The 18996-nt window shown below is 44.4% G+C and overlaps 1 protein-coding gene across 1 annotated transcript in view; it reads left to right on the top strand.

The window, feature by feature from the left end:
• Positions 1–18338, top strand: part of HIC2 (HIC ZBTB transcriptional repressor 2) — a 70788-nt gene extending 52450 nt beyond the window's left edge. The window contains exons 2-3 of the mRNA XM_077187897.1: positions 10602–10745; positions 15621–18338. Of these exons, the coding sequence (XP_077044012.1) occupies positions 15657–17369 (1713 nt within the window). The 5' untranslated portion in view covers positions 10602–10745; positions 15621–15656 and the 3' untranslated portion in view covers positions 17370–18338. The remainder of the gene's footprint in view (positions 1–10601; positions 10746–15620) is intronic.
• The last annotated feature ends 658 nt before the right edge of the window (positions 18339–18996 follow it).

Here is an 18996-nt window from a genome sequence, read left to right on the forward strand (position 1 = left end):
TAGGATCTGTGCAATCAAAAACTGAAGATATTTATTCTGGGTTGTTTTGGGATTTTTTTTTTTGGGGGAGGGGGGGGGTTGGGTTGGTTTAGTGGTGTTTTTTGGGTTTTTTGTTCCTTAACTGCACCCTGCAAAATGTCCTGGCTGAGTTGTTTTTAAATACTGGCATCTCCAGGGAAGGGGTTATAAATTGCTAATTTAAAGCCTGCAACAGGATAATTAACTAACCAGTTTGATGTAAATAGCTTAATGGGGCTTTACTAGCCCCTTTGAACTTAAAGTAGCACTAAAAAGTAAACTGTAAATACCTTCAAGGAACGTACTGGCATGTTTGAATGTGGGGCTGCTCGGCTGTAAGGAGCAAGCCTGCTCAACTTGCCAGGAATCCACTGGCCTGTGTGACAGCAAACATGTCAGGGGGGTGAGGGGACCGACCAGGCACCCCTTGGGGAAGGCTCTGCAACTGCCTGGGTTCTCAGGAAGCACACACACTCTGATATATCAGGCTTTCAAACCTGTCCTGCCTGCTTTGGAAAATTTAAATCACAACCTCAGTTTAAATGCAACTGTAATGAATTTCATCAGGAATGAAGGGGGAAAAAAAAAAACCAACAGAAAACGCAAAACCCTGAGGGGGAGGCAGCCACTAGAGTCCACCCTAATTTTCCTGCAGTTCTATTTGCATTAAGGTCTTTTGGCAAGTCCAGGCAGAAACTCTGATTGTACTTTGTTTCAGAAGACCTTGTTACTGAATCTGCTGAGACAACGTACTGCAGCCTGCAGCAGATTCCAGTTTCTGATGCATTTGAGGGACTTTGGGGAGAATGTCCAGACTTTCCTTCTTGCTGGGCTGCTACAAAGTTCCAAAGGAGGAAGTCAACAGCAATTAATCACCTCGAAATGAAGGTCATTACAAAGTGGAAGCATCTTGTGTAGTTAGGCATTGATCTCACTTCTGACTGTGGAGGCTGGGGTGTTGGAGAGGAGAATTTCAGGCCCAAAGGCCCACAGGAATATTCCCTTGAAGCTCTTCCTGGTCCCAGTGCTGCTCTGCTCTGTCTTCTCACTATGCGTGCACCACACAGTGTCAACAACAATTCCGAGAACCTTTTCTTCATTGTTCCTCTGTCCCACAACCATCTTTCAACCATTTCCAGCAGCCTTCCTGGATACCAGAGGATGTTTTGGGGGTTGAAGCACACTCCTCAGTTACTGCTGTGACCTCTGACATGCAGGATTTGGCTTTACAGCCATCTTTGTTCAAGAGTGTTCCTGATCCTTGGCTGTGCTTTGCTGCCTGCTCTGTTGTGCTGCCCTGAAGACCATGGGGTTTGTGAGGCTGAGCCAGACCAGGGCTGATGCAGAAAGAGGGCAAGACCTGACCTTTTAGGTGATGACTCTGACTTGGATGCCCTAAAACAGATCATGATGCCTCATCCTCTGTAATGATGGCTCTATTTTTGTGTGGTTTGGTTTGGAATTTTTTTTCCACCTGGTAAGTGATGTATCATTGGCAATGTTAATGCTGGCCTTTAACAAAGCAGCATAAAAGCACTGAGATCTGTGTAGAGGGCCATGATGCAGAAGTGCTACATCTTATTTTAAAAGCCATGTCTGCCAGAGGATTCAGCCCTGCACTCTAATTATTCAGGTGTCTGTTGTATGCAGGGATCAGAATGCTCTGCTGTGGCCTTTAGAAGAGTTAATAACATGGCACTTTGCTCTTACCTGCTGACTGAAGCAGTTGGCACCATGGTACTACCTGCTTGCTGTGTGTGGGTTGGGAGCAGAGCACAGGATTAATTTGGGGTTGTGTTGGCAAGGGTCTGTCAGCAGAGCTTGCCCAGCTGCCTGTGCTATGCTGGAGCTGTTAATGCTTGACTTTTATAAGCACTAACCTAGAGCACATTTTTGAAAATTCAAAATACTCACTGTTAGAGAGAGAGAAAGAGACACTTGCAAGCAGAAGAGCTCTGTACACATGGTGTTCATGGCTGGAGACTCCCTTCAAGGAATGCCCCAACACCTCAGCTTGCCAGCTTTGCTATCTTGGCATCTGACTGGGAAATGCAAATACTCAATCTTAATCCTTCATTCCCACATGCTGACATGTATCCAAGGGGAACTTCTGTGAATGTTGTTGTTATTTCCATATAACTTCAGCTGCTGCTTTGCTTCCCAGAACCTCCCCACCATGTGTCTCAGTGCAGTGTTTTCCAGGTCTTTAGATTTGTTTCCCTAATGGAAGGCAGGCTTTAGTGAGCATGTCCTTATCAGAAATCTGGGCAAGGGAGCTGAGGGCACTTTCAGTGAGCTCACAGGTGACACCAGGCTGGGTGGGAGTGTTGATCAGCTGGAGGGCAGGAATGCTCTGCAGAGGGATCTGGACAGGCTGGATCCATGGGCTGAGGCCACTTGGGTGAGGTTCAACAAGGTTGAAAGGAAGTTGTAGCCAGATGGGGGTTGGTCTTGTCTCCCAGGTAACAAGCAATAGGGCAAGAGCAAATGGCCTCAAGTTGCACCAGGGGAGATTTAGGTTGGATATGAGGGAAAATTTCAAGGAAAGGGTCATCAAGCATTGGAACAGGCTGCTCAAGGAAATGGTGGAATTGCCATCCCTGGAGATTATCCAAAGGAAGTGTAGATGGGGACACAGTTTAGAGGTGGACTTGGCAGTGATGGGTTAATGGCTGGACTTGATTTTAGGGGTCTTCTCCAGCCTAAGTGATTCTATGATTTTATGTGGAGAAGAGGAACAAACCCTCTGTTTGGGTTGTTTTTATAAGGCTCTTCTCTTTCTAATCCCCCTCCAACAAACCCTTCCACAGATTTTTAGATTCCTCACTAAATCCTTTAAATAATATGATAATAAAAAATCCTCCTTCTAATACACATTTTGTTTTGAAACCCACTAAACCTGACAACTAACTCTATTTGGTTGGTTGGCTTAAGAATCACAGGGAAAATATAAGTAGAAACCCTGGGCCAGGACTCTGGACTGTGACTATCACTAGAGAAAGAACAAATGATGTGTAACGGTGTTTTCCTGACCTCTCCGCTGCTTTTAGTAAGATGAAAAATTTCATCTGGCTATTGCTAATGTTAGAAAGTTGTGTAAAAATTAGAACATAATGAAGACAAATTTTAAAGTGGTGTCTGCTGCAGTTCTTGGGTGTGTTGTCTCAATTGCCTCCTACTTAGAGAGCAGCTGAAAAATTCAAGTCCTTTTCCAACATGTCAAAACCAACTTTTTCAAAGGATTCAGTAGCTGTGCCAAAGCACCTTGCCTATTTGTAAGCAAATGCCTAGGGTTGGGATTGTCTCTGCCAGGGCCAGCATTCACACAGGCAGCTGGCTCTTTTAAATCAATTTGATTAATTACTATATACCTCCTAATTTTTCAATAGGCAAGTCTCTGCTATTTCTTGCCTGCACAAGATTAAACTTTCACATTACATACCCTGTAATAAGACTTTGATTGTCTGGAGTAGGTCTGAGTGTGCAGTGGCTGCTCCTGGAAGGGTCTGGGGATTTGGCATTACTGTCAGGCCTCTTACATGAGGTTCCAGAGAAAGCAGGTGTGTGAAAGCCATGTTGGCATCTGTGATGGTGGATACCTTGTGATAAGAAGGATGTGACTTATTCAGGTTCTTCAGAGGTGTTGACTTGTTTGGTTTGGGATTTTGAGGTGGTTTTCCTGCTGTTAAAACCTGTTCTTTGAGTGAAGTACCTGCCAAGAAAATGCCTGGAGAAGGGAATAGATTAAGCCAAGGTGGACTGACTTGGTGGGTCAGGGAAAGCTGGATGGCATCAGAACATCCCTGTGGCTGGGGAGCCTCAGGATGTGTGTGTTTCTGAGCACCTGCACTGTGGGGGAACAATGCCACAATTGATCCAGCCCTTCTCTGTGACAGAACTGAATGTGGCTCAGTAACGTGCAGCCAGGGGCTGAAAGCAGCTGGACCCTCGGTACAGGTGTTTGGGAACGCACATTGCCAAGACAGGATACATTATGTATCCTCACTAAGAGAACTTCCTGCATCCTCTGCCTCTGTCTCTTGATGCTGTTACATCACTGGGCTCTGCTGGAAGTGGTAAGGATGGAAAAATTTTACTTTTTCCTTCCACTCTAAGGTGTGGTATCAATGTTTGTTGTGGCTGTGAGCAGAAGTTTGTATGTGTATTACTCCTTGGGCCAGATTCTGATCCTATTTATGTAGCTATAAAACTGCTGTGTTGTTCCATCTGTGTTAGGGAAGTTCCAGCCTCTCTGGCTGTTTTTAGGGTTTGGTTCTGCTTGGCTTTTTGGTTTGTGTTCTCCTTCCTTTAACCACTTTCCTTGCTGAGAGGGGAGAACTCCATGGGAAGTGGTCCAGCAAAGTTTTAAAATAACCTTTTAGTGTGGGTTTGGTTTTGGTTTTGTTTTTTTTAAACTCTTGCTCAAACTTTTAAATATGTGAATTGTCTCTGTGAATTCTGAGTGCCTCTGAAACCTGCCAGCCAAGCCTAAATCTAGCAGGAGGTGTGGCCACATTTGTGTTCTCAGAGCTCTCTGGCACAGACACCTGGTACACCTGTGTCTCCTGCTAGTTTCAGTACTGTCATAACTTCACCCCTCATGCCTGTTTCTCTGGTACCTCCTGTTTTTCCTAAGGTTATCTTCTAAAAATAGAATCTGTTACAGATTTTCACTCCCCCACACCCAACTTGAGGACAATAATTACCAATGAGATGGTTTTAATTATGCTGAAAGAAGGAGGGTGATGCATTCAGCTCTGCTCTTTGAGGCATTTTTTTTTTTTCTGGCAGGGAAAAATTGCACCAAAAAATTGCTTAGTAATTTCCTTAGGTGATAAATATAAAGTGAGTAGCTTTTGAAATACTAAAGCTTGAGTATTTAAACATTTGATAAATCATGGGTTATCTGAAGAATAAAATTATGATGTTTTGGCACCAGTAGAATTCAATGCAAAGGTCTCAATCTGAATAGAAAATCTCTTAATTTCCTTAATTGTTGTTAAACTGGTAGAGATAGCTGTGGTATCTGTGGCATTCACCTGTCCAGAAACGAAAGCCATACTCAACCCAAGTGAGCAGGGACACTTTGGATGATGCAGTTATCTGTTAGTAGCCAGAAATTAAAGCATTCATAAGACAGAAAAACACTTCTCTAAAATGAAAAAAAATAAACCTGAATGAAAGCATGTAAGTGTTTGAGTGGATGATGCTGACTTTACTGTCCTCTAAACTATGCCTGCAGCAGCCCAGGGCTTATTGTCATATAAACCAAGAGAAATAAAAGGGAAGCTGTCTCTATAGGCTACATGATGGAACTGGTGAGCAATTGCTCTGATAGTAGGGTGCTCTGTGTGTGATAATTGCCTACAGATAGAAATGCTGTGTAGAGGAATCATTGCTGGCACACTGACACAGGCTGGCAAACTAAACTGTTTGGTGCAAGGATAAGAATGTATTACAGCTCTTTAAAATCACCCTCATTGTGATCACCTCATGATCAAACATTACTTTCTCCACTGTGAGTAAAAGCATAGCACATTTCACAAATCATCCCTTAAAATAAAACCAGATTGGTGCATAAGAGACCAAGTCAGCACAAGCATGCACTGTGCTATACAAGTAGCACTGTACATTCTTAGGCAAGAATGTGCTGCTACACAGAGCTCAGAATGAAATGGGAACAGTGATGGTGCTTCAGGTTTTACAGTCACCTCTGTGCTCGACTTTGACAATTATTTATTACCACTAATATTGTGCTTTGTAAACTTATACAGTGCTTTATGAAGTAAGACATGTTTCCTATTTTAAAGATCTTATAATCTTGTGGGCTGATAAGGGGTGCAGATTATCCCTTGGATGTTCATAAATAGCATTAGCACTAAGAGTTTTATTACCACTGGGTCCTTTCAACCCTGTGGCTCTTTCTTTTTCTTAACAACACTTCCCTATTCAGGTGCTGAAATAAGGATTTCTACAGCATGATGTTCCAGGCTGGAATAATGTGGGCATTCTTTGGTTTTGCTTGTAGTAAAAGAGCAAAACCCAAGCAGAGTCCCAGCACAGTGGCTGTAGCTCTGCATGGGTTTAATCCACAGCCTTTGCTCGCCTCTCTGAGACTACAGAGCTGGAGTTTGGGGGATGGCAGCAGAGAGCAGGCTCGGGAGGTTTGTGTGTGTGTGTGTGTTTTAAATAAACAAACAATGCAACAGCAACTTCAACAAATTGTGAGCAGTGCTAATTTGTTATAGGGCTGTCTTGCCTTCTGGCAGTGTTGATTTAGGAGAAGCTGAGCAGACTGGAACGGATGCAGGGAGCTGCCGCTTCTCTCGCTCTGTCTATGGTTCAGCATAAAATACTTTTAAGGGTCCTGTCCTGAGCAGCTTTCAGATTACAGGATAAAGCACATACATAGGCTGTCAATCCCCTTTTCAAAACCAAACCTTAGGCAAAAGTACCTTTCCCCCTGCTTTGCTTCACCCCTTCTACTTTCTTAAAATGAAGAGAAGTTTTAAGTTGTAATTCATGACAAAAGCCTATAATTTGTGTACTTTGAGGACTGCCAGGAAATCCTTGGCCTTGACAAGAATAGTGTGCAGGGAAGGAAAAGAGGAAGATCCTGTGCTTTGGACTGTAGCAAAGTTTTCAACACCCCATGACCTTGCTGGGCTGCCTTTCATAACGTGCCTGGGGCTGTAATCCCCCAGGCTGAGAAGCTGTCTGTCAGGGAGGGCTGGCCAAATGTGCCCCAGGTGTCTGCAGCCCTGGAGCACTGCTGTGCAGGGCTGCAGGACAAAGCCAGTAGGATGGGAGCCTTGCTGGGAAAAGGTGGATTTTGGAAACATACATAGAATGACCTCCCTGCAGTCTGTGAGCTGAGTTTAAATAATGCTTGAAGTTGAAAAATGAAGAAGACAGAGGAATAAAACAATCAAAATAAGAAGTAGGGGTTGAGGAAAAGCAGCCAGAGAAATGAGGAATTTTGAAAGTGAGTAAACTCTGCTTTCCCATTAGGTCATTTGGATGCAATACAGGCAGTTTGTAGAACTTCGAGTCTGTTAGGCCTTCTGCTTTTACAAGCAATAGTGGCTTTCTGGCCTTCTCTCAATTGCCAGGCTCAGATGTGCTGAGACTTCTTGGTGGCTGCAAAGAATCAAATACAAAGGATTCAGGGTGATGGGTTAAGCATCTGACTTGAAGGGATGTTTGGTAGGCAGTACAGTCCTAATACTGCTGGGACCAATTCTTAGAGTTGTTTCCTTGAAAGACTTCACTAAAGTGAAACTTAAAAAGATTGCTTTGCTAAGTACAGGCCTGTGTATGGTCAGTTTTGGGGGGAAAGCAAAGAAAAGAAAATGTGGATAAGTGCTAAATATGCTATATTTAGTGCTTATTTAAGGTATCATTCATATTAAGAACTGTTGCTGGATCTGTAGATATGGGTAAAGGGAATGAGATATTTTCTTACTGGAAAAAAAAAACAAGACAGCAATGCTTGTTTTGTGCACACTGTGCTCACCACTGGTGAGAGAGATGATATTTTGGTCCAAGACAGTCACTACATCCCTCAACATGGAAACTTGCTGTTAACTATTGCAAGCTCATGATATTAGCAGTATTGTGTGTGCAGATGCTCCTGTGCAGACTGCTTCTCTCTGCAGAAACGTTTGCTGAGTCCACACAAGAAATGAAAATAAACGGGCCGATTGGTAGGAGGATCTTTATCAAACCTGCTCCCATTTTTCCTAGTGCTCTGAGGCTTTGTTTGCTCTAACAAATCATGTAACTATGGAGTCTGAGTCACAGTCACTAGTTCCAGCTGCCTGCCTCATCCCTGTCCTGGAGAACCCTCCCCAGTTGCAGGGACAGTTGAAAGGGTCATGCATTTGCTCCAGTATTACTGCATTTCACAACCTGCTATCAGCTTGTACCTGTGGTGACTCAGAGCCCTAAAGCTGTGCTGCAGCTGGGAGTGTCCTGTAGGACAGTCTTGGTCGGAACAGGGTCATGACATTCCTCCTTCTCCACAGTGCTGGGTGTGCTCCTGCCCTCAGAGTGATGCTCAGCATGAGGCTGGCACCCCATGTACCCCCTGCCAAGTGGCCTACCTTACTGAAGGACAGGGCCCAAGACTGGCACTCTCTAGGATTAACTGTGAGGCAGCAAGATCCTTTATTCATGTCCTAAATTCTTGCATTGTAAAGGGAGAATTCTGTACAGGCTCAGAGGTGGCTGGGAAACAGAAATTTTGCATACCAAAGAGGCCTTTGAGCTACTTCATTCAATATGTTGTTGTTATTTTCATGCAATAGGGAGTAAATAAATGAATTAAATTAGATTAGCATTGGACATTGGAGTTGCCTTTACTACTTGCAAGGCAGGCACAACTAAAACTGAGTTTGCTCAGTTGTAGGATGAGAAGAAGAGCCCAGAGTCTACTGCTGGTTACTAAGTGGTCATGAGATTCTGAAGCTTTGTTTTGTGCCACTGCTCTGCTCCTGAGATCAACTGTGCTCTGGGGATATGCAGGAATTTTTAATGCTGGACTCTGGCTGACAAGATCTGCAATGTCCATGCCTCTCCCCTTCTCCTCCCAGTAGAGGTTTGGGTGGTCCTAGTCTCCTATGTGTCAGCAGTGACAATAAATGTATAATATACAAGCACTCTGTTTAGGAGTTGGCAGGAAGCTTCATTTCTGACTGCAGAGATGTTCTAACAGTAGGAAACACCTTTGGTTGAAGCAGTTCTCTGCTAAACTCTGCCCTAGAGGGGAATACAACTATGGAGAAGAGCTCTTGCTTCCCAGCTGCGAGAAGCAAATTGATGTAATCTGGGTGGGAAAAACCTCGTGTTTGAGCTGCTTGTTCAAGAAATACCTTTATGCAGCATTCAGCCTCTGTTAAACTGAGAATTGCTGGTATTGCTGAGGGTTTTGCAGAGTTGTGATGCTGGGAGATTCAGCCAGAGTTCAGCTTGCTCTAATGCTGTGCAGAGTGTGATCTTCTGGAGAGGGGGGAGCTCCAAATTCCTGGAGCTCTGGCCCAGGGTGCTTCAAGCATGGTAGTTAACTGTGGGTTGGCCTGTTCATGCTGACAGTGGTCTGTTCAGACTAGTTCAGCAAATGCTCTTGGCTGAGCACAGCCCAGGTCAGTAGGCAAACAGTTGCTTACATTTCACTTCTTCATTGTATTGACAAGATTTTTAAATCTTCAGCCTACAAGCAGTCAGAACAGGGTGATCTGAATACAAAAGATCTATTATTTGAGTGTGAAAGGGGTTTGGTTACAGAGTTGTGGGGATAAGTATTCAGGTGGGAATGATGGGAACACTGTCCTGGGCCTAAGCCCAGCAGATGTTCAGGAAGAATGAACTATCTTCTTATACTCTGTCCTTTCCATGACAACCCATTCCATTTCTCAGGCCTGTGTCCTCCTTTATGCTCTTTCTCATTCAGCATTAAGTATTATAGGTATTTTTTATTTGGCCTTTTATCTTTTAAGGCTGATAATCAATAGTATTCTCACTTTTTAAATGTAAGATTTCTATCTCCAGAAACACAGCCAGAGACATGCAGCCATCAATATGATAAAAGCTATGCACGTTTCACTTCACCACGAGGGTCGAAAAACCTATGTTAAATCCCTGCCAGGCTGCAGGCTTATTTCTGTACTGGTTTTTGGTGGGTTTGGGCTTGCTTTGTTTGTTTTCACTGGTGCAGCATCACCACTTGTAGAAAGGAACCTGTTCTTAGCATCTACCCTGAGACTGCTCCATAATAATCCCGCTGGAGCCAATTATAGGAACTCTGTGGGAAGGATACGCACTGTAGAGGATACAACCAGCTTGTCAAACCTAGGGTAGCTGTGCTATGTGCCTTTCCCTGACATGGAAAAGATGATGTTGCTTTTTCCTTTGGGCAGGGGAGGGTGGAATTCCAGATCTTAAGTTTTGCAATGCTCATACAAGCTGCAGTTCACCATGAATCAACTTGATCTCCAGTCTTCAAGAATGGAGATTAAATTATCACTGAAGCATCATTATAAATAGGACAGGGTACACAGTGTTGTCTTCTCCCACCTTGCACCAAAGTATCCAGCCTGGTCCAATGTCATAACACCTCTAGAAGACATTTTCAAAGGCTTGGGAAGTGGGACAGGGAAATGGGGACAACACAGTGGATCAGGTTTGAAGTGTTCTTCTGCTGCCTGTACTGTGTCGGGAATGAGACCAAAAGCTCTGGCACCAGGCGGTTCTTGTCATAGAGGCATTTCTACATGGTGATGATATTTCATTGCCTGAATTTCTGGGCAGAAAGAAGCTGGTGCAGACATCCTGGGATCTGCTGGTTTTGGATACATGTGAACTGGTCTCCCTGAAGCTCAGTGCTATTTGGAGTCATGAATGGAAGTGGCCAGGGAGCATCAGTATGAAACTTGCAGAGTCCTGTTCTGCTTCCGTCACAGTTCACCAGCTGTGGGGAGATGGGTGGAGGGGAGGTTGTTCTAGCAGTTACATATTTAAGGCAGGTGGCTGTATTAAAATGTACGTTTCAATTTTGATTGCAGTATTTTAATTGCATTTAACAGCGTCCCTGCTGGTTCTCCATTCTGCATCCGTGCAGCCACGTTCTATTGATGGCCTGTTGTGATTTCAATGGAACATCATGGGATGTACCTGGCACGTCGGGCAGCACTGGATGGAGGTGCCTTTAGCCCAATGTACCTGGCATGGTAAGCGGCAACCAAGTGGTTCAATCTGCATTCTACTGCTCACAGTTTCAGCTTGTATAGCAAGGTGTTCCTGCTTTGCTGCAGCCTTGCACTGACTGGAAATCACTTTGCTCTCCTGATTTTAGTGCTTTCATGCACACAGAGCCCCTTCCCTTTTCACCCACGGAGATTCCCCTTCCCTGGGAAGTTTGCCATGCAGTAGAGAAGGGCCTAGCCATGTCAGGCTCTCCTTGTTGTTCTAGAACATGAGAGAAGGGAATGGGAAATCATCTCACTCTTTTGTTTCTCTCCTTTTTGGGCCAGGAGCTGGTAGCAGTTGAGCAGGTATTGCCCACATCCCAAATATCCAAATGTTGCCGCACAGAGGTACCAGACAGGTGCTTATGTCCTTAAGCAAAGCTGTGCCATTTCTGCAGGAGTCCTGCAAGAGCTGCCTCGGGGAGCCAGGAGGGCAGTTCTGCCTGGCACTAATTGGAATGTAACAAATTAAACAAGGGCCACTTTCAGTTTGCTGATGTGGTATCCTCTGCAAAATGATCCTCCACCCTCCATTTTCCTTCTCTTTTCCATGCCCACACCTGCAAAATCAGCTGCACATCCTGATCTGTCCTGCATGTTTTCTCTCCCTCCCCCAGCTCTGCAGACCTCTGCCTGAGTAACTTCACATGTTGGTCTTAGCTATTTTAAAGTGCTAAATATTTGTGTGAGAAAAACAAGGGTGCTGCATCCTGTTTTCTGCTTGAGCCTTCTTCACAGAGCTTTTGCTGCTCCACTGCCAGTGATGAAAATGCATGTTTGTGCCTAAGCTTCTGAATTCTGCTATCTGACTGCTCCAAGGGGCTGGGGATAGGGAACCATTTGGACTAACACAGTTCCAGCACTTCTCCCCATGCTTCTGCTATTCTAGAATGTGAATATCTTTAAAAGTCATGGGCTAATGACCTGCTACTCCTGGGGGCAAGTTAGTGGCTGTGAACCACCCACTACACTGACACCTCTGAGGGTCCTGGTTCTGTTGGGATGTGGGGAAAGGAAGATCAGATAAGCCAGTGGGGAACAGGAAAGCTCTCTTCCCAGTGGGGTCATCAATGCTCAAAAAAAAGTTGGTTCATCTGAAACTGAAGGGTGCAGAAGTCATCTGTTTCAGTTTCACTCAGTTCCAGTAGCAGCTGGACACAGCATTTTTAATGTCAAATTGGTGGGAGAGAGCTATGTAGGAAACAGTGGATTTCATTTTGTCTTGTTCTTCTCCATGCTCACTGCTGCAGTGTCTGCTCAGTGCAGCTCAACTGCTTGGGAAGGTGGAGAAATAAGTAAGCAGGCCTCTGTCTTTTCCTGGGTCTGTTATAACATGCACAGTAGGCTGATGTTTTAACAGCATCTAATTTGATACATCACATCTAATCTGTTTGTTGGTTTTTATCTGCAGTACTGTTAACTCACTGTTCAGGTGCTTGGTGTCTAGCCTTCTCATCCAGCCACAAATCCTCTACGTGAAATGAGTGATTCCTTAGATCTGTTTATGATTGATTCTTTGCTTCACTGGTGTTGCTTCTTAAAAGGTAAACAATATTCATGTGCTGCGATCTATAACTCAGAGATGAAATCAAAGAGCATCTCCTGCCAGAGGTTGCTAAGATAACACATTTAGCATTCATTCAGCAATTACTTTTGGGTAGAGATTTAGTGATATTAAAGAGAATCAAACCTGTAGTGAATATGTAGATTTTATACTGTTGAAAGAGATGAAGGGATTTCTCTTCTCCTCTGTTTAGCAATTTCATTTTCTGTGGTATCCAGAGTCTTTGTGCAAATGGAGAGCAAATGAAGTTTTTTCCTGCTGTGTAGTGAGAGCAGCACAGCTCCAGGAGCAGCCTGTGTGTTGTGCAGAGCCCCTGGGGTCAGAGTGTGCCCCATGCTGGGCACAGCAGCTCCTGGGGCAATATTGGGTATGAAGGTGCTCTTGGCTCTTAGCTTGCAAAGCTTTGTTTGATGTGTGGCATCTGCTTGCAGCATTACTGTATTCTGTGATTTGTGCCCTGTACTTCTCATGTCTTTGCATGTGCTGTGTCTCAGTGTCATGGGTATGGTGGAGGTAGTGGAGAGTCTTAGCCTTGTTTCATTCCCTTCTAGCATGGGAATATTTGAGCAGGTTCACTGCTCTGAAAAAAGTGTCTTGAATGGGGGGAAAACCAAGCTGAATCTGGGAAAAGACCATCACTGCTGCTATTTGTCCAGAGCCTTCTGTAATCCTCTTAAATGCAAAGGGGTGAAATTTTGCACACCACATTCAGTGTTTAAAGACTGTGGCTCCAGTGAGACATTTATATATTCTTGAGGTCTGGTGAGTTGGGGTTTTTACTAGAAAAGCACCTGAGCCTTTTCTGAACCAGGGCTCCTCTGAACTGGGAGTATATTTTTTCTGGTGTTTTTTTTTTTTGGTTTTTGTTGTTTTGGTTTTTTGGGTTGTTTTTTTTTTTTATTTCCAGAAAACAGAAAAGGAAGGGTTATTAAAAATGATACTGAAATACAAGAAGTATAAACCCACTGTGATTTTTTAGGGTTGGGAGGGTTGTGGTGATGTTATTCAAATGTTACATTTTGTTAAGAGACACTCCCTGCAAACTAATGGATAGCAAGGCCTTTCTAAGGCTGCAGCTGCCATTTGTTTGTGCAAATAACTTTTTAAAGAGGATTTAAACTCACAGTTGTCCTAGGTCCCATGCTTTCAGCCAGAAGTGAGATTCTAGGAATGCCATAAGTTAAGGAATAATGCCTGCTTCTCTTTTGCTAACAACTTTTCCAACACACCTTTCCTCCTCCACCTCTGAAATGCATCATGGTCAAAGAAGGGTTTGTGACTAGGCACCTCTCTGAAATATCTGGACTGGATTTATTTTTGTTGAGGACTGCACAAGATACACAAGGCAGGTTGCTATAAGGCTTTTGTCTACATAGGGACATCAGCCAAAGGAGTGTTCTCTGAGCCATACTCCTGTCCTGGTCAAAGCCCTTGGTGGGCAATTCTGACAATGTTTTAAACACAATGCTCTAAGCTTGGTTGAAGGTTTTGCTGCCTTGATTCATTACATTCATTTTTTTGGGGTTGTTAAATCCACATTAGACTTCAGCTAACAAACTCAAATTTGATAGGCAGGGTTATACTGCTTACACCAGACCACTGCTTTTGAAATCTACTGAAGGTAATAGCCTACCTTATACATAGGTCCTCCTGAACATGAACAGTCCTGTAAAATTTGACATGTGAGATAAATAGAGGTAATTTAAACACTTGTACTATGCTAGTTTTTATGCAGCAGAACATACTCAGTAATAATAACATTATCTTTCTCATGAAGGTCAGTAGCAGAATTAGAATTCTAACTCTCTTTCCAGGGCTTTCTCTGCTGGCTTATTACTTGGTTTCAATATCATTTAAGGCAGAAAGGAAAAAAAAAAAAAGTAAAACAAAAAAAAAAAAGTAAAATGCTAAAAATATTCTGCATTAATAGCTGTTTTAAGCCTTAAGGCTTAGACAACTTAAATCCAGTGGTTTCTAGACCTCTACTTTAAGTGCTACATCAATGGGAAATAAGCCTACTTAGACTTCAGTAATATCATATTATTATTATTACGACTACTACTACTTTGTTTAGGCAGAAAATATTGGCTGTACTGTTTCCCTTCCTTCCCCATATTTGTCCTTTATGGAACACTTAAAAAATGATACCCAGGGATTTTGTGTGTTACATGCATGGAAAAGCACCATGATGTTTGCAGTGAAATTGTAGTACTAGGCTGTTTCCTGCTATCTGTAGTACTAGGCTGTATCTTGCTGTAAATGCAGGATGCATTTATATAGCAAGATGCTGTTAAGTTGCAAGCCATGTTTTTGTCCTCCCCTATCAATGTATCTCAGTGACCCAGAAGTAAGGGCTCTTACTGGCCTGGCTAGATAAAAACTAAAATACATCATGACTACTGTTTCTGAAATGCATTAACTATATGCAGGTAACCACAATTTTCCTCTCTTTACAGTATTTCAGGATAGAGAAACTGTGACTTGAGATATGCTAATTAACTCTATTATTTTAAACAAAATTCTTTCAAAATGAAAGAACAAAATTAACTTGAGAAAAATGGTTCAGATTTATGAAGACGTTTGGTGACATTTAGCTAGCTCAGCATCCCGAATTTCAGCCAGTTGAGGGTTGATTGTAACCCAACGTGTTAATGGATTGGGATATGGACATAGCCAGGGGAGTGGTTTTTAAAGCAGCTTTTCATACTTTTGAGGAGGCTTCCCATTCACACTTCAGTGTGGGTAATTCCATCTTCAATGGACTTAGTTGCTACATGTCATTTTCTCAACCCCAGAGCAGCTGGGTGTTACAAGATTTCAACATGTAACAGCCAAGAAACAAACTACACATTAAAGCAGGGAAGCTGCAGTTTATGCTAATTATTTTACATGCTCAGATATGCAAATGACAGTGAAGTAGATGCTTCTCTTCTTCTTTTTCTCACTTCTCATCCTCCCTTCAAGTCTGTGTCAGAAGAGAAGAGCTTTCCTCTGTGCCTAACTATTGTTTTCATGCTGGTATCTTTTGAATAGTGATTCCAGCCAACGACAATTGCTTTTGTAAAAAGATAATTACAAATCTGATTTTTGAAAGACTTGAATCAAGTCTTAGCATGAGAAATATTTCTGTCTGTATTCCCAGCAGGATCACAGCTTGCAGGGCTCAATGTACTCAGATCTCCCTAGTCAGTGTCAAGCCTAACATAGCGTGCACTGTGTTAAACCAGTCTATTAAATGTAACCTTTTCTAGTGGAGACAGCAAGCTCACACCTCTCATCCTCGTGTTTTTCAGGTGGTAAGGTGAAGGTGAGAGGACGAGAAGGTGGAGATGGAACTGCCAAATCATGCCAAACAACTGCTACTGCAGCTGAACCAGCAACGAGCCAAAGGTTTCCTCTGTGATGTGATCATTGTGGTAGAAAATGCCCTGTTTCGTGCCCATAAGAACATCCTGGCAGCCAGCAGCATGTATTTCAAATCCCTTGTCCTGCATGACAACCTGATAAACTTAGACACGGACATGGTGAACCCCACCGTGTTCCGGCAGATCTTGGACTTTATTTATACTGGCAAGCTCTTAACGACTGACCAGCCTGGGGAACAGAACTTTAATGCTCTCCTCACCGCAGCAAGCTACCTCCAACTGCACGACCTGGCAGCTCTCTGCAGAAAGAAGCTGAAGCGGAACGGCAAGTCCTTTGCTGGCAAGGCCGGTGGCCTTGGTGTTGGGAGATCTGCCAGGAGTCAGAGACTTTCCACTGCTTCAGTCATCCAAGCTCGCTATTCAGGGTCAAATGAGGGGTTGAAGGGCTCACATTCAAAGGAGCTGTCAAAGGGAAAGCTCTCTGATGACGAGGTCTTCATCAGCAGCTCTAACCAAGAGAACTGTCACTCCTTAAGCAGGGGAACCAGCAAGAACGGCGGTGGGAGCAGCAGTGCAAACGGGAGCACCGGTGACCAGGAGCTAGGCCTTGACCTGTCCAAAAAAAGCCCCTCGCTCCCTGTCGCAGCCTCCCACGATGACACGCAGCACAGCGAAAGCCAGCACGGCTCTCCCCAATCTGCCTCAGCCCCTGCAGCCAACAGTGCCTCATCGTTCGACGAGCCTGGCGTCGGAGCCCCCCACAGCATGGCGGACAGCAGCGACCCCATGGAGATGGACCTGAGTGAGGAGTGCCACCACTCACTGACAGAGAGCGGCCAGCGCAAGGGCCTCCGGCACTCGTCCCGCAAGAAGGAGTGGATCAAGAAAGACAACGCCTTTGACCGAAAGGAAGGGAGCAAAGACAGGGACGAGGGTGAAGGGCTGCCCAATGGTATCCTGCTGGGGCCCTTGTCCAAGTCTGTGGAGAGGAGTCTGGCTGGGGCCTACGGGGCAGACCTGCCCTACCCGTGTAAGGAGGAGGTAGAAAACGGTAAGGAGAACAGTGACGACAGTGGCCAGAGTGAGAGCGAGAGCGGCGGCCATACCAGTGCCAACTATGTCTATCGGCAGGAGGGGTTTGAGCCAGTGGCCTATGGTGACAACCTGTATGTCTGCATCCCCTGTGGCAAAGGCTTCCCAAGCTCTGAGCAGCTCAATGCCCACGTGGAAACGCACACCGAGGAAGACCTTTACATCAAGGAGGAAGGCACATACGGCAGCAAGGATGAAGCTGAAGATTTGTCCAACCCCAATCAGTCCTACGCTGCGGAGTCCCGGCCCTTCAAGTGTTCGGTGTGTGAGAAGAGCTACAAGGATCCGGCCACGCTGCGGCAGCACGAGAAGACTCACTGGCTGACGCGGCCCTTCCCTTGCAACATCTGCGGCAAGATGTTCACACAGCGTGGCACCATGACACGGCACATGCGCAGCCACTTGGGGCTCAAGCCCTTTGCTTGCGAGGAATGTGGGATGCGCTTTACCCGGCAGTACCGACTAACAGAGCATATGCGTGTCCACTCAGGAGAAAAACCTTACGAATGTCAACTGTGTGGTGGGAAATTCACCCAGCAGCGCAATCTGATCAGCCACCTGCGAATGCATACCTCTCCCACATAAGCCAAAGACTCCAGAATGAGCTTCAAGCCCATCCGCAGTGATTTACCTTTCTGTAGACTTGCTGCTTAAAAAAAAAAGAAAAAAGAAAAAAAAAAACAAAAAACAAAAAAGGGGCAACTCCCCATACTCTGTTCAGTCATGAGAGGCCTAAACAAATGTAGCTTTAACATTTAAAAAAAAAGTTCTTTTTTTTTTTCCTTTTTTTAAAAAAGAAAGGTCCACAGCCAAGCTGATGCATTTAGTCCCAGTCTCCCTTCAAATTTTGATGACCTGGCAAGAAATGCCTCTTCTTTTTGCACACATCGACTTCATTGCCATATTGTTTATCTGGTGCAGGTAGGGGGACCTTGGGGAACTTTCAGCCTCCACTGGCTCCCCCTCCCTGCCTCTTTCTGTGTTCCTGTCACTGTACTCACCTCCTCTCTTAAAACCAAACTTAGCAGGGGTATTTCTTGCCATTAAAAAAAACACAAAATACACCTTTTCAGTGGCCTAAGTAGCTGTGAAATAACAGCATTCTCAAGTGCAGAAGCTGTGTCTGTGGACCATCTCATGGGGTTTGGCAGCCCCTCCAGAGACTGTGGGAAAGCCACAGCAGTGGTGGAGCCCACTCTGTCCCCCTGGGCTGGCGATGGTGAGGAGCAGCTCTCAGGGCTGCACCAGTCCCAGTACTTCATTTAAACAAATGGCGAAGCCTCCCTTACCATCCCTCCCCATTTTGGTTTTGATCTTTGTCCTTGGCACACATAACCACGTGCCACCTTCTCCCACAAAACATGCAAACCTCTTTTGCCTTACCCATGACTGAACAGGGACTGGATGCCCTGGGAATTTCTTTCAGTGAGCAGGGGGTCGTCTTTACTTTTCTAGTAGTTTCGTATGAATATTCTTTGCTTAGAGGTACTTGTTTTATTAAAGGAAAAACCATTGTAACGTTTATGTGAATGTTTGAACTGGAAGGTCTGAGGTTAATTCTAGGGTGGGTGGGTGGGGAGGGGGTTTGATGTAGGCTGGACTTGCTACAAGTTCCATAGGTACTTTTTTATTATTTTTTTATTTTATTTTTTGTGTGTGTGTATGTTTTTAGCTTTCCTCCCTCACTAAAGAGCAAGTCTGTGTGGACAGACTTGTTACCTTTGCTACCTCTTGAATTCATGAGAACAATAAGATGGTTAGTGAAAGATTAGGCATTTTTTTTTAATTGTAAGTAATTAAATGTATAAAAGTAGAAGCTAAATTAAAGTTAAGGGATTTTTACCACCCCGTCCTTCCATCAAAAGTCAACTAGAGAAATGTTAAAGCAAAGCTTGGCCAAAGACAAAGCAAAAAATACACTGAGCTAGAGGCTGTGCTGGCTGCTTGGACTGGCTCAATTCGCAGTCTCTTGGCTGTCTGTAGTCACTTTTAGATAAAAGCAGAAAACTTCTCTGAGCTTTTTGGGCCCTTTCCAGCTTTGTTTATTGAGTCTGGATACCATGGGGAGGGGAAAATGTCCCCCTCATCTTCCACTCCCCCAGCACATCTGGGTCAGTCTGTAAACACCTGGCAGGACAGAGGGTGAGGGCATAGCAGCCTATAATTTACTAGAATCCAGAGTGCAATAAGGTGGGGGAGAGGAGGAGAAAGC

The sequence above is a fragment of the Agelaius phoeniceus genome, chromosome 18 (assembly GCF_051311805.1).
Source record: "Agelaius phoeniceus isolate bAgePho1 chromosome 18, bAgePho1.hap1, whole genome shotgun sequence".
Lineage (NCBI taxonomy): Eukaryota > Metazoa > Chordata > Aves > Passeriformes > Icteridae > Agelaius > Agelaius phoeniceus.